Consider the following 14,752-nt stretch of genomic DNA (forward strand, 5'->3'; position numbering starts at 1 on the left):
GATGAGAATGATGACCAATCCACTGCAAAGAAATGTAGATAGGCGAACAGAATGGGCAGATAAGTAGCAGATAGAAGTTAAGGTGATGCATTTCAGCAGAAGGCATAGACAATATACTTAATGGCATAGTTGTAAAGGGTGTGCAGCAACAAAGGAACCTTGGACATGGATCTTTGAAGGTGGCAGGAGATACTGAGAGAACAGACAGCAAAGCATATGGGATCTCGGACTTTATAATTGGAGGCATTGGCAAAAAGCAGGGAAGTTATACTGAACCTTAATAAAGCTCTGGTTGGTCCAAGGCTAGAATGTTGTGTCCAGTTCTGTGCAGTGCAGTTTAGGAGGGATATAGATATTCTTGTGCGAGTTCAGAGGATACTTACCTGCATGGTTCCAGGAATAAGGGAATTTAATTACAAATTTAGGTTGCAGTAACTGTGGCTGTCCACCTTGCAGCAAAGGGGATTGAGGGGGAGATCTGTCAGAGGTATGCAAGATTGTGACAGGTTTAGATCAGACAGACAAAGAAAAGCTGTTCCCATTCGCTAATGGTAAAAGGATTAACTAAACATAGATTTAAAGTTCAGGCAATAGATGAAGGAACAATGTGAGGAAGTACTTTTTCATGCAGTGAGTGGTAATGATCTAGAACCTGTTGCCTTCGAAGTTGACGGAAGCCGAGGTGATCAGTAATTTTGAAAGGAAATTGGATAGACACTTGAGGGAAATAAATTTGCAGGATTACGGGACAGAGTGGGGATGCCGCTCACTGGGTTGTTCCACAGAGAACCAAATAGCTGTCCCCCTGTTGTTATGACCGTATGACTCATCTCACGAGCCAATCTACTAAACCTCCGTGGCAAGTACATCAGTGAGATACAATGACCAAAACTGTGCAGAGATTAAATGTCAAAAAGCGTAATGGTGCAAGGTAAAACAGGCTTGCAATGATGGCAACATAGTGATTAACACTGTCTTTCGCACAGTGGCAGGGACCTGGGGTCGATTCTGGCCTTGGGTGGTTGTCGGTGTAGAGTTAGCACATTCCCCCCCGGTCTCCGTGGATTTCCTCTGGGTGCTCCGGTTTCCTCTCACAATCCCAAGATGTGCAAGTGAGGTGGATTGACCATGTTAAATTATTCCTTAGTGTCCAAAAGATGTGCAGATTAGGAGGTGTTATGGGGATAGGGCGGGGGAGTGGGCCCAGGTGGGGTACTCTTTCAGAGGTTCGGTGTAGACTCGATGGGCCAAATGGCCTCCTTCTGCACTGTAGGGATTCTATGATTCTACTTCACTTTCCCCCCAGGAAAGGCGGAGAGTCTATCTTGAATTTAGCTTGTTGATCATATAAACATAAATGAAAAACTTCATGTGTTAAAGGATGGGAGTTTTAATTTCATTGGACCCCAAAGAGCCTGACAGTCTATGTAATGCAATTTATTATCAATAAGTGTAAAGATTTTTTGAAGTCCAGTTTAATATTCTGGAAACATCCAAATTATTGAGCGCAACCATCTTTGCCAAGTAAACTGCACACAAGTTAAAGCTTAGTCTGAATGCGATGATTTATACACCAAACTGGATGGTAAACAATCAGGAGAGGTATTACAGAGTCTAAAATCTGGACTGTGCAAAAACAGCTCCCTTTCATCTTTTACCTTACTACAAAAACAGGAATGAATTCTTGAACGTGACTTCCTACAATACTACATTTTAGCAAAGAAATCCACAATGCTTTCTTCAAAGCACTGACTTCCCATAATTTTCTTTTGTTAGAACAGACCACTTGTATTTATGCAGCACCTTTAACCTGCTGAGGGTGTACCAATGGTGTTTTGCAGACAATGAAAAGTTGTTCCTGTTGTAACTTAGGAGCCATGGGAGCCAATGAGTGCACAGCAAGCTCCCACAACCAACTTAGTCATTGTCATAATATCCACTCATGTATCTAATGAGACGCAGACAGGCAGTGATTGACACACAGGATAACCAATGAACACACAACACATAACAACCAATCACCAGACAGGACACCACCACTATAAAGCACACGGGGCATTAAGACTCTCTTTCTCTCTCTCTCTACAGGACACAGCTATTGAGATAGTAAGAGTGCACAAGCCAGTGAGCGCTATCACCATGAGGTAGAGAGTTAGTCTGGTCAAGCCAGTCGGAGGTTATTGGTTAGATTGATAAAGTGTCAACTCACAGCAGACTATGTACAGCAATCAGGAAGTTCAATAAAACAGTGTTGGACCATCTCCTGTGTCAGAAGCCTGTTTCTAGTTTCACTGCATCCAGTTGCAGTCAACGTTGAACCAACTTACTTAACACATCATGGTACCAGAGTGCTATTAATCCTAACGAACCTACCTCGAATGCATCTGCAACGACCAGGAAGCAGCCATCCAGCGGCACGGAAAAGACTCAGCCTCCTTTGCAACTCCGGATCTCCGGCAACCTCGGTGCCAACTGGAAAATCTTCAAACAAAAGTTCCTTCTGTACATCGAGGCCTCCGACCTCGAGGCAGCATCGGATGCCAGAAAGATCGCGCTGTTCCTGTCGACTGCGGGGGATCACGCCATCCACATCTATAATTCGCTTACGTTTACCAATGGCAATGACAAGACAAAGTTCAAGACAGTTCTGCTGAAATTCGACAGCCACTGCGACATTGAGGTGAATGAGAGCTTTGAACGGTACATCTTCCAACAGAGGCTTCAGGGTAAGGATGAACCTTTTCAGTCCTTCTTGACCCATCTCCGCATCCTAGCGCAGTCATGTAATTATGACTCGATGACTGATTCCATGATCCGGGATCAGATCGTTTTCGGGGTTCAGTACGACTCCCAGTGGGAGCAGCTCCTCAAAATCAAACAGTTGACCCTCTCCATCGCCATCGAAACGTGCGTTGTCCATGAGCATGTCAGAAATCGCTACTCCCGCATCAGGGTGGCAGAAACTGCAAAACTGGCCTCCCACGAGGCAGAAAGGGTGCAGGCCATAGCGAAAATGCAAGGCCTGAGCATCGAGGAGAGTGGCCATTTTGCGCGCTTTTCTCGGGTCCCCACGTTTGCGTGCCACGACCGGGTGGACGATGAGGCCGAAGACCCTGAGGCGCATACACGAATGTCGGCCAACCGCACTGCGCATGCGCGATGGCGCACAGATCGTGCTGACGTCAGCGTCATGACGTGTCCGAATTGTAGCTCCGCCCATTTAAAGCGGCAATGTCCAGCCAAAGGCAGGCGATATCTACAGCGTGAAAAGCCTGGCCACTACACGGCCTTCTGCAGGTCCGCTCCACCGAACAACAGCCAGCGATCCCAGCTGCAGCGCAGACGTGTCCACTGCGTACAACAAGGCATGCAGGATTCTGATCCAGACAGCCCAACGAACCCCGATGCTGACTGCGTCGAGTCTCCATATCGGGTGGGCATCATCACCACATGCGAGTTGGTCTCTACCGTGCCTGCCACTTGCCTTTCGATCCTCAGTGTGGATTCTGATGACGAGAGGTGTGCCGTCTTCACGGTCAACCAGTCTCGCATCCGATTTAAATTGGTCACTGGCGCGTTTGCGAACCTCATATCACAGTCGGATCTCGACAGCATCCGACACCAACCTAGCATGCTTCCACCAGCCTGCCAGCTCCTTGACTACAATGGTAATGTCATAGCTGCCAGTGGGTCGTGTTAGCTAGGTGTCTCTCACAAGGCAATCAAGGTGAGATTGTCCGGCCTGACAAGGCATCCCTGCTCGGTACTCGCGCATGCAAACTCCTAAATCTGGTACAGCCAGTTCAGCCATGTCCTCGACACTGGCGACGGCCTCGCCCAATGCGAATCTCCAGGCTGAGATAGACGATATTCATAGATTATCATAGAATTTGCACTGCAGAAGGAGGCCCATCGAGTCTGCACCGGCTCTTGGAAAGAACACCCTACCCAAGGTCAACACCTCTACCCTATCCCCATAACCCAGTAACCCCACCCAACACGAAGGGCAATTTTGGACACTAAGGGCAATTTATCATGGCCAATCTACCTAACCTGCACATCTTTGGACTGTGGGAGGAAACCGGAGTACCCGGAGGAAACCCACGCACACACGGGGAGGATGTGCAGACTCCGCACAGACAGTGACCCAAGCCGGAATCGAACCTGGGACCCTGGAGCTGTGAAGCAATTGTGCTATCCACAATGCTACCGTGCTGCCCCAAATAATAATAATCACTTATTGTCACAAGTAGGCTTCAATGACGTTACTGTGAAACACCCCTAGTTGCCACATTCCAGCACCTGTTCGGGGAGGCTGGTATGGGAATTGAACCCACGCTGCTGCCTTGTTCTGCTTTACAAACCAGCTATTTAGCCCAGTCTGCTAAACACAGACACACTATTCTCACACAATACCACAGTGTGTTTGATGGGATGGGCACGCTTCCATATCGCTACAAGATATTGCTCAAGCCGAATGCCACCCCAGTCATTCATGCACCACGCCGGGTACCGGCTCCTCTCAAGGATCGTCTGAAAACGCAGCTATGAGATCTCCGAGACCAGGGCATCATCTCAAAGTTCACAGAACCCACAGACTGGGTCAGCTCCATGGTCTGCGTCAAGAAACCCTCTGCCGAACTCCGCATTTGCATTGATCCCAAAGACCTGAATCGCAATATCATGTGAGAGAATTACCCGATCCCGAAACGTGAAGAATTGACCTGTGAGATGGCTCACGCCAAATTCTTTACCAAGTTGGTGCCTCCCGTGGCTTCTGGCAAATTCAGCTGGACGAGTCCAGTCGGAAGCTGTGCACTTTTAACACTCCGTTCGGCAGGTATTGCTACAACCGCATGCCTTTTGGTATTATATCAGCTTCCGAAGTATTTCATCGAATAATGGAGCAAATGATGGAGGGCATCGAGGGGGTGCGAGTCTATGTGGACGACGTGATCATCTGGTCCACGACGCCCGAGGATCACATTGCTCGCCTCAAACAGGTTTTCCAGAGGATTCATGAAAATGGCCTCTAGCTCAACAGGGCCAAATGCTCGTTTGAATGGCCCGCTATCAAGTTTTTAGGTGACCACATTTCACAGCAAGGTGTGCAACCTGACGCCAACAAGGTGCTGGCAGTCAACGGCATGAAGACACCAGAGGGCAGCACAGTAGCATTGTGGATAGCACAATTGCTTCACAGCTCCAGGGTCTCAGGTTTGATTCCGGCTTGGGTCACTGTCTGTGCGGAGTCTGCACATCCTCCCCGTGTGTGCGTGGGTTTCCTCCGGGTGCTCCGGTTTCCTCCCACAGTCCAAAGATGTGCAGGTTAGGTGGATTGGCGATGATAAATTGCCCTTAGTGTTGTTTGGGGTTACTGGGTTATGGGGATAGGGTGGAGGTGTTGACCTTGGGTGGGGTGCTCTTTCCAAGAGCCGGTGCAGACTCAATGGGCCGAATGGCCTCCTTCTGCACTGTAAATTCTATGATTCTATGATGAATTAACATGTTGCTCTTGGTTACGGACAATGAGTCGTACCTGCTCATCAAAATTCCATATATATTCCACTGTGTCTTTTACCCAGTCTGTTGTAGCAGTGGCATGATTTCCAACACCAGATTCCATCTTGACCTCTTCCCTTTCTCTTCTGGCACACTTTCTTTATTTTTGCATGTCCAAAGCATTGAAAGATAAAATGGAAGGCTTATTCCATCCTTTCCATCTCATCTTCCAATCCCTTTGATGGTCACTTTCCATGCTACCTTCCTCAAGAAAACATTTGCACTGTGACTCCTCATCCTGTCCGCAGTCTCCTGCTGAACACATTATATAAAACTAAGTTCTTATCGGGGTTAGTGTACAACGACGCAGCTCAAGCAGCTGAATCACTGAAGATCAAATTGAGAATTTTACAACGGAACAGTTAATTGGCAAGGTTTGCACCTCTGATGATACATTGGGGATACATGTCACAGGATATTTTGCTCAAGTTACTCCTAATGATTAAAGAAAAGTCAGGAATTACAACTTGAAAATGAAAAGCAATTTTATATGTGAAATGCTGTACTCACATGGTTATTGACCTTGCAGATTCCTGGGAATACACAGGATCTCTACAAATATCAGAGTCGGAGCTGCACAAACAGAATAAAGGGTTTGAATGAAAATTCAGAAACAAGTTAAATACATTTATACTCTGGGGAAACCTGACCGAAGTACCAAATGAGCAAAACAGTGCCGTGCATCTAATGCCAAACAGCAATAAGAGTTGGCAGTGATTCGCTTCCCAGTACTAAAGGAGAACATCTCTTGTAATATAGCAGCACTTACCAGAGAAATTACAGCAATAAATCATTGAGGATACTTCAGCGCATTCACTTCAACCATAAAGATGGCAGGTGTTGGGTTGTTGTTAAAAACACTGCTAATCCTCCGCTGTGATGAATGTAAGAGTTTCAGATATATAATATTATATGTATTTGGCGGAGTAATTAAAAGCCTGGGTTCGTGTGTGTATGATTGCTGCGGTAGTGCTTTTAAAAATCCTGGTTTGAAAGACTGCTAAGCTTTTTGGGAGCCAGAGGTGCAATTAAAGCATTGTAAATGTTTGGGCTAATGGATGTCTGTTTATGTTAAGAAGTTCCCTGCGGAGTAGTTAATTAGAGACAGTGTGTTCAGTTCAGTGAGAGGACGTGGTTAATGGGACGAGCCAGGGGTTGAAGCAGTCAGGTGTTGAGGCTCAGTTTTAGTTAATGGCTGGAAGGCAAAATGAGAAGTTTCTGAAGAAATACAGCCGGACATTCTGCATTGTTTGAACAGGGTTCAGGTCTGTCTGTTCAAACAGTCTCAAACAACATCTCTGTACATCAAGTATTCCTGAGTGATAACTGTCATAATATCCACTCATGTATATAATGAGATGCAGACAGGCAGTGATTGACACACAGGATGACCAGTAAGCACACAATACAGTGCAGCCAATAACCAGACAGGACACTGCCACTATAAAGCCAGAGGGCACTAGGTTTCCCGCTCTCTTGGGACCCAGCCACTGAGACAGTCAGAGTCCACGAGCTAGCAAGTGCAAACACCATGCGGTAGCTAGTAAGTCTGGTCAGGCTACTACAAGGTCTCCAGTCAGTTCAGTATAGTGTCGACCCACAGCTGAATATGTATATCAGTTCTATCGTTGAATAAACAGTGTTGGATCTTCTCCAGTGTTAGACGTCTGTTTCTAGCATCCCTGCATCGAGTGCAGTCCACATCGAACCTACCTGCCGAACACATCATGGTACCAGAGTGATACTGATCTTGACGGACCTACCTCGGGTGAATCAGCATCGACCAGCAAGCAGCCATCCAGCGAAATGGAAAACATCCAGCCTCCTCTGCAGCTCCGCATCTCCAGCAACCTCGGAGCCAATTGGAAGATCTTCAAGCAAAAGTTCCTCTTGTACATCGAGGCCGCCGACCTCGAAGCAGCATCGGATGCCAGGAAGATCGCACTATTTCTCTCCGCCGTGGGGGACCACGCCATCCACATCAACAACTCCCTTACGTTCGCTGACGGCAAAGATAAAACAAAATTCAAAACAGTCCTGCTGAAGTTTGACAGCCACTGCGACATTGAGGTGAATGAGAGCTTTGAACGGTCCGTTTTCCAGCAGAGGCTTCGGGGTAAGGATGAACCTTTTCAGTCCTTCGTGACCCATCTCCGCATCAGAGCGCAGTCATGTAACTATGACTCGACGGCTGATTCCATGATCCGGGATCAGATTGTTTTCGGGGTCCAATCCAACTCCCTTCGGCAGCAACTCCTGAAAGTGAAACAGTTGGCCCTCTCTGTCGCTATCGAGACGTGCGTTGTCCATGTGCATACCAAGAATCTTTAATCCCACATCAAGGCGGCAGAAACTGCAAAGCTGGCCTCCCACAAGGCGGAACGGGTGCAGGCCATTGCACAAATGCAGGGCCTGAGCATCGAGGAGAGTGGCCGTTTCGTGCGCTTTTCCCGGGTTCCTGCGCATGCGGTCACGACCGAGTGGATAGGCCGACTGCACAAGTGCGTACATCGACAGACCGCACTGCGCATGTGCGATGACGCACGGAATGCGCTGTCGTTGGCGTCATGACGCATCCGTATTGTGGCTCCGCCCATTTAAAGTGGCAATGTCCGGCAAAAGGATGCAGGTGTCTACAGTGTGGCAAGCTTGGCCACTACGCAGCCCTTTGCAGATCTGCTCCACCGCTCAGCAGCCAGCGATCCCAGCTGCGGCGCAGAAGTGTCCACTCAATACAACAAGGCATGCCAGATTCCGATCCCGACAGCCCAACGGACCCTGATGCTGACTGCCTCAAGTCCCCATACCGGGTGGGCATCATAACTACACATGCGCTGCCTTCCACCACAATGGCAAAACGCCTCTCGATCCTCAGTGTGGATCCTGACGACGAGTGGTGTGCTGTCCTCACAGTTAACAAGGCTCACATCCGATTTAAACAGGACACCGGTGCATCAGCGAACCTCATCCCAAAATCCGACCACGACACCACCCGGGCCCGACCAAGCATTCTTCCACCGGCCTGCCAGCTCCTTGACTACAATGGCAATGTCATAGCAGCCAGTGGCTCTTGTCAACTAGGGGTATCCAACAAGGCGATCAAGGCAACACTGCGGTTTGAAATCGTCGGGCCTAACAGAGCGTCCCTGCTCGTTGCTCGAGCCTGCAAGCTCCTGAACCTGGTTCAGCGAGTCCACACCATGTCATCATCACCGGCGACGGCCACGCCTGATGGAAACTTACATGCCGACATAGATGATATTATCACGAAGTACCACAGCGTATTCGATGGAATGGGCACGCTCCCATACCGATATAAAATCCTGCTCAAGCCGAACGCCACCCCGGTAATTCATGCACCACGCCGTGTGCCGGCACCCCTCAGGGATCGTCTGAAAAAGCAATTACAGGACCTCCAAGACCAGGGCATCATATCGAAGGCCACAGAGCCAACAGACTGGGTCAGCTCCATGGTCTGTGTAAAGATGTCAGGGGCGCTTCGCATTTGCATTGACCCCAAGGATCTAAACCGTAATATCATGCGGGAGCATTACCCGATACCGAAATGTGAAGAGTTGATCAGTGAGATGGCTCATGCCAAAATCTTTACTAAGCTGGACGCCTCCAAGGGTTTTTGGCAAAGACAGCTGGATGCGTCCAGTCGCAAGCTGTGCACGTTCAACACCCCGTTCGGTCGCTACTGCTAAAACCGGATTCCTTTTGGGATCATATTTGCCTCCAAAGTATTTCACCGCATCATGGAGCAGATGATAGAGGGCATCGAGCGGGTGCGAGTATACGTTGACGACGTAATTATCTGGTCCACAACGCCCCAGGAACACATTGCTCGCCTCAAGAAGGTATTCCAGAGAATTAATGAACATGGTCTCCAGCTCAAAAGGGCCAAGTGCTCATTTGGTCAATCGGATATTAAGTTCCTGGGTGACCACATCTCGCAGCAGGTCGTGCGGCCAGATGCCAAGGTCTCAACGATCAACGCCATGAAGACCCCGGAGGACAAGAAGGTGGTCCTCCGCTTCCTCGGGATGGTCAACGTCCTCGGAAAATTCATTCCCAATATGTCATCCCACACCATGGCACTCTGCCATCTCGTCAAGAAGTCGACAGAATTCCAGTGGCTGCCCACGCATGAAGAGGAATGGCGTGAGCTGAAAGCTAAGCTCACCACAGCCCGATTCTAGCGTTCTTTGACCCAACCAAGGAAACCAAGATACTGACTGATGCAAGCAAGGACGGCATTGGGGCGGTGCTCCTTCAGCGAGGTGACTCCGCGTCCTGGGCTCCAGTGGTGTATGCCTCCAGGGCCATGACGCCCACTGAGCAACGGTACGCTCAGATTGAGAAGGAGTGTCTGGGCCTCCTGACAGGGATAGTCAAGTTTCACGATGACGTTTACGGCCTGCCAAGATGCATGGTACAAACGGACCACAGGCCTCTAGTCCATATCATCCAGAAGGATTTAAATGACATGATACCTCGGTTACAGCAAATTCTTCTTAAGCTACACCGCTATGACTTCGAACTTGTATACACGCCAGGCAAAGAGCTGATCGTTGCAGATGCCCCATCCAGGTCCATTACCACACCGTGTGAACAAAGTGACTTCATCTGCCACATAGAAGCGCAAGTGCAGTTGTGTGCCAGCAACCTTCCGGCCTCTGACGAACGGGTGGTCCAAATTCGTGAGGAGATGGCCAAGGATCCTCTGCTGCAGCATGTGATGCAACACCTTACCCATGGCTGGCTGAAGGGACAATGTCCCCAGTTCTATAACATAAAAGACGACCTGACGGTCGTGGAGGGAATCCTTCTGAAACTCGACAGGATTATAATTCCTCAGAGCATGCGGGCTCTGATGCTGGGCCAACTCCATGAGGGTCACCTTGGGGTCGAGAAATGCCGACGCAGAGCTCGGGAGGCGGCCTATTGGCTGGGCATCGGCCAGGACATTGCCGACACAGTCCTCAACTGCCCTACCTGCAAGAAGTTTCAACCAGCTCAACCCAAGGAAATGCTACAACAGCACGAGATCGTGACCTCTTCGTGGTCCAAAGTAGGTGTAGACCTTTTCCACGCCAAGGGGCGTGACTACGCACTCCTGGTCGACTACTTCTCCAATTACCCAGAAGTGGTGAAACTGTCCGACCTCACGTCAAAGGTGGTAATCAATGCCTGCAAAGAAACATTCGCCATGCATGGGATTCCGCTCACGGTAATGAGCGACACCGGTCCTTGCTTTTACAGCCAGGAATGGTCCGATTTTGCACAGTCCTAATACTTCCGTCACGTAACCTCCAGTCCCCACTACCCGCAGTCGAACGGGAAGGCTGAGAAAGGGGTCCATATTGTAAAGCGGTTGCTGTGCAAATCTGCAGACTCAGGCTCCGACTTCAACCTGGCGATGCTGGCATACAGGGCAACCCCACTGTCCACTGTGTTGTCTCCAGAGCAGATGCTCATGAATCACACTCTGAGGACCACAGTTCCAGCCATCCATGTTCCAGACCTTGACCACCTCACGGTCTGACAGAAAACGCAGCAGTCACGGGCCCAACAGAAGGCCACATATGATGCTCATGCCACGGATCTACCCGAACTGGCCCCAACTGATCATGTTCATGTCCAGTTGCCTGAGGGCGGCTGGTCAGCCACAGCTGTTGTGATCAAACAAGTGGCCCCAAGATCGTTCCTTGTCCGCATGGCTGATGGCTCCCTGCTACGGCCCAACTGGCGGGCATTGCGAAGAGTTCCACGCCCGCTACCTGACCGAAGTGCCCCGCCGCCTACGATGCTTCCTCCAGATGTACCCTGCCACGAAGTCGCCGATCTACCAGCAATCCTGCCGGCCCATGCGACCACCGCAGCGATCCCGCCTATCCACATGCAGGTGGCTCCTGATCCACCTCTGCGGCGATTGACAAGATTTCCTCGCCCACCACAAAGACTGAATCTGTAGACTGAACGTTTGTACATTTTGTGACTTCATCGATTTAACCTCTGTAAATATTATTTTTTTTGCCATGTATCTACACTATCGACACCTTCCTATGCATATACGTTCATTTAGACACCTTTTGTATATCGTCAGGCATACGCACGCACACCTTAGTATTCATTTATCTAAAACAAAAAAAAAGGGGTGGTGTCATAATATCCACTCATGTATATAATGAGATGCCAGACAGGCAGTGATTGACACATAGGATGACCAGTAAGCACACAACACAGCCAATCACCAGACAGGACACTACCACTATAAAGCCAGAGGGCACTAGGTTTCCCGCTCTCTCGGGACCCAGCCACTGAGACAGTCAGAGTCCACAGGCTAGCAAGTGCAAACACCAAGGTAGCTAGTAGGTCTGGTCAGGCTACTACAAGGTCTCCAGTCAGTTCAGTATAGTGTCGACCCACAGCTGAATATGGAAATTAGTTCTATCGTTGAATAAAACAGTGTTGGATCTTCTCCAGTGTTAGACGTCTGTTTCTAGCTTCCCTGCATTGAGTGCAGTCCACATCGAACCTACCTGCCTAACACATCAATAACTGTATTTAAAAATGGATTGGGATCGGAGATGGTTTTGTTGTTTGAATGGAAATAAAGATAGCAGTTAAGGATTATTGTGCCACTGTATTTATTAGCATTGTTTGAGGGTAATTGTAAGCTATTTTCTTGAGTGATGTTAAAGATATTTTAATATTGTGTTCATGATAAAAAGTTTGTTTCAGTATACCATATCCCTATTTTACGTGAAATCACTCCTAGAGCGAGGTATCCTTTCCTCACAGTCTTACAAAATTAAAACATTGAGGTTTTTGTCCCATATCCTAGTCTCTGTTGGAGTCTGGTCCAGGATCGTAATACCGCTCTATTACTCCCGCAGTTAATCTACGTATCAACTAGCAGAGAACACTTGCACAGTGTGGAATTGGTGCAGGAGAGGCAGAAATCACTGCCAAATCTGATCCTGACCTTCTCCAAGGACCGTATAGAGGTATTTTTCAGGAGCAATCACTAGATAGTGATCAAATGTATGAACCCTGGCTGATTTCATCATCCCTGCCCACGATCTCAGTCATGACTTAGTGGCAGTACTCGTGCCTCTAAGATAGAAGCTTGTGGATTCAAGTCCCACTCAAATTCTTGAGAACAAAGGCTATTGCTGATCTTTTAGTGGAGTACTGAAGGAGTGCTGCACTGTTAGCGGCTTCTTCCTTTGGGTTCGACGTTAAATAGGCCCAATGGCCTTTTTAAGTGGACATAAAGATTCAACAGCACCATTTCAAAGAAGAGCAGGGGACTTCTATCCCGGTGTCCTGGCCTATATTTGTCCCTCAACCAAGATCACTAAAATAGTTAATCCTTATTGTTGTTTGTGCATGTTTTCTGTGCACAAATTGTCAGCCACATTTCTTACATTACAACATTGACTACGTGTCATTCATTGTAAAGTGTTCTGAGGTGTTCTGAGGGAAGGAAATGCAACATAAATATACAAATGCAAAAAACATAATTTTTTTGTTGAGATTAACCATCTTATCACAGAGCTGAAATTGGACCTGGAGAAAATCGTTATGGAGTTTAGACAAGAGTCTCTTTAGAATCAGAGGGAAGGAGGTTTGCAAAATAATTCCAAAGGGCAACATTTCTAGGTAGCAACCGGTATTTGGAACTTATTAAAAACAGGTTTCTCCACTTTCAATTTAATGATACATGTATAGTGGTCTCACAGTATTAATGAAACCAGTTCATCTGGTCAGCGATGCTTCATCTTACTGTGCACTAAAGATCTCTTAACATTTCACAACAGGCCCCCCCGGCCGAATAAAGGAAAAATTGTGTTTTGAGACAGTTTCTATGAACGTGGAAATGTTTAGAATTGCAGAACAGAAAATACATTTTGAATTGTTGGCATGAGTGATACATTTGCAAATCTGGTCTGACTTTGGCACAAAAGAAAGGACTTTTAACTTGTATTACTGACATAAAATTGTTGGAACACCAGATGCAGAAAATTGAGACTCAGAGCATTGCTCAGGATTCTCCGCAGCATTGTTTTATCAGAAATATCATATTACAGTTTTCATTAATTCTCACTTAGGTTTAGAGAAGAGTACAAATTAATTCAGCCGATTCAATAATTTGACACCTGACTAGAATGTCCAGTCCAACAAATGGTATGAGTCCACATCCTTGAGTACCATGCATGTGTCTACCCTGAACAACACAGAGTGAAGGTGGTAATCCTGGAGTACTGCAACTGCTAAATGTACAGATCTGGAAGATCGGTTCAATGTTCTGGTACAATGGCTACAAAGGCTCAAAGAATGCAAACACAGAATTTTACAGCTCTTCCTGAGCTATTGATTTAGTTAATTAAGTCTAGAAAACAATGAGGGGGTCTAGACAGAGTGGATAAGAAGGCCCTAATCCCCTCGGTTGGGTGCTCGAAACTAGGAGGCATAGATTTTGGGTAAGTAATCAGAGGTTTAGGTGTGACTCAAGGGAAATTCTTTTCACCCAGAGGTTGATTGGAACTCACTTCCTCAACGGGCTGTCGAAAAGAAACTCTTATAACATTTGTACGGCACTTAGACATGGACTTGAAGAGCTGTTAACGACAAGGATAGAGATCAAGAGCCGGAAAGCAGGATTAGCCTGGATGGATACTCATCGGCTACATGGGCAAGATGAGCAGAATGGCCTTCCTCCGTGGTGTAAATTTCCATAATTTTTTGACACATCCAATTTCATTTTGTGAGTTATTATTGAATCTGCCCTTTACTTTGGCATTGGTAGCATGCACTTTTTTTAGTAAAAACAAGTGCAAATTCCATTTATTATCTCAGCAGCTCCCTCTTTGTCCACAGGAAGATTTCCTCGTGTGGAATATGAACAAGTCATGGACCAGTTGGGCTGATTGTCTATTTCTGTGCTGCACACTCAATGCACTTCCTTTCTGGGCCCAAATCGGTTTTATCTTTTCTTTGAATCTCTATACTTATAAACAATACTTCAGTGGTCTGTTTGATGCTACCTGCCGATCTTTTCTCATCTATGCTGTTTGCCTTTTATTTCCCTTTCCTTTGCACGTGCTCTATTCGCCACCGCTGGTGCCCTGGACAATATTCATCCATCAATTAACATCTCTATGTGTAAGTAGGCTGTTGA

The 14,752-nt window shown here is 47.5% G+C and overlaps 1 protein-coding gene across 3 annotated transcripts in view; it reads right to left on the reverse strand.

Annotated features, from left to right (window-relative positions):
* rad18 (RAD18 E3 ubiquitin protein ligase) overlaps positions 1-14,752 on the reverse strand; it is a 448,932-nt gene that overhangs the window by 38,416 nt on the left and 395,764 nt on the right. For 2 of the 3 annotated variants that reach the window (XM_072472125.1, XM_072472123.1), the window contains exon 12: positions 6,073-6,135. The exons of the other annotated variant lie outside the window; for it this stretch is intronic. In XM_072472125.1, coding sequence (XP_072328226.1) covers positions 6,073-6,135 — 63 coding nt within the window. The remainder of the gene's footprint in view (positions 1-6,072; positions 6,136-14,752) is intronic. 3 annotated transcript variants of the gene reach the window in all.

This window comes from Scyliorhinus torazame, chromosome 13 (genome assembly GCF_047496885.1).
Source record: "Scyliorhinus torazame isolate Kashiwa2021f chromosome 13, sScyTor2.1, whole genome shotgun sequence".
NCBI classification, from domain to species: Eukaryota; Metazoa; Chordata; class Chondrichthyes; order Carcharhiniformes; family Scyliorhinidae; genus Scyliorhinus; species Scyliorhinus torazame.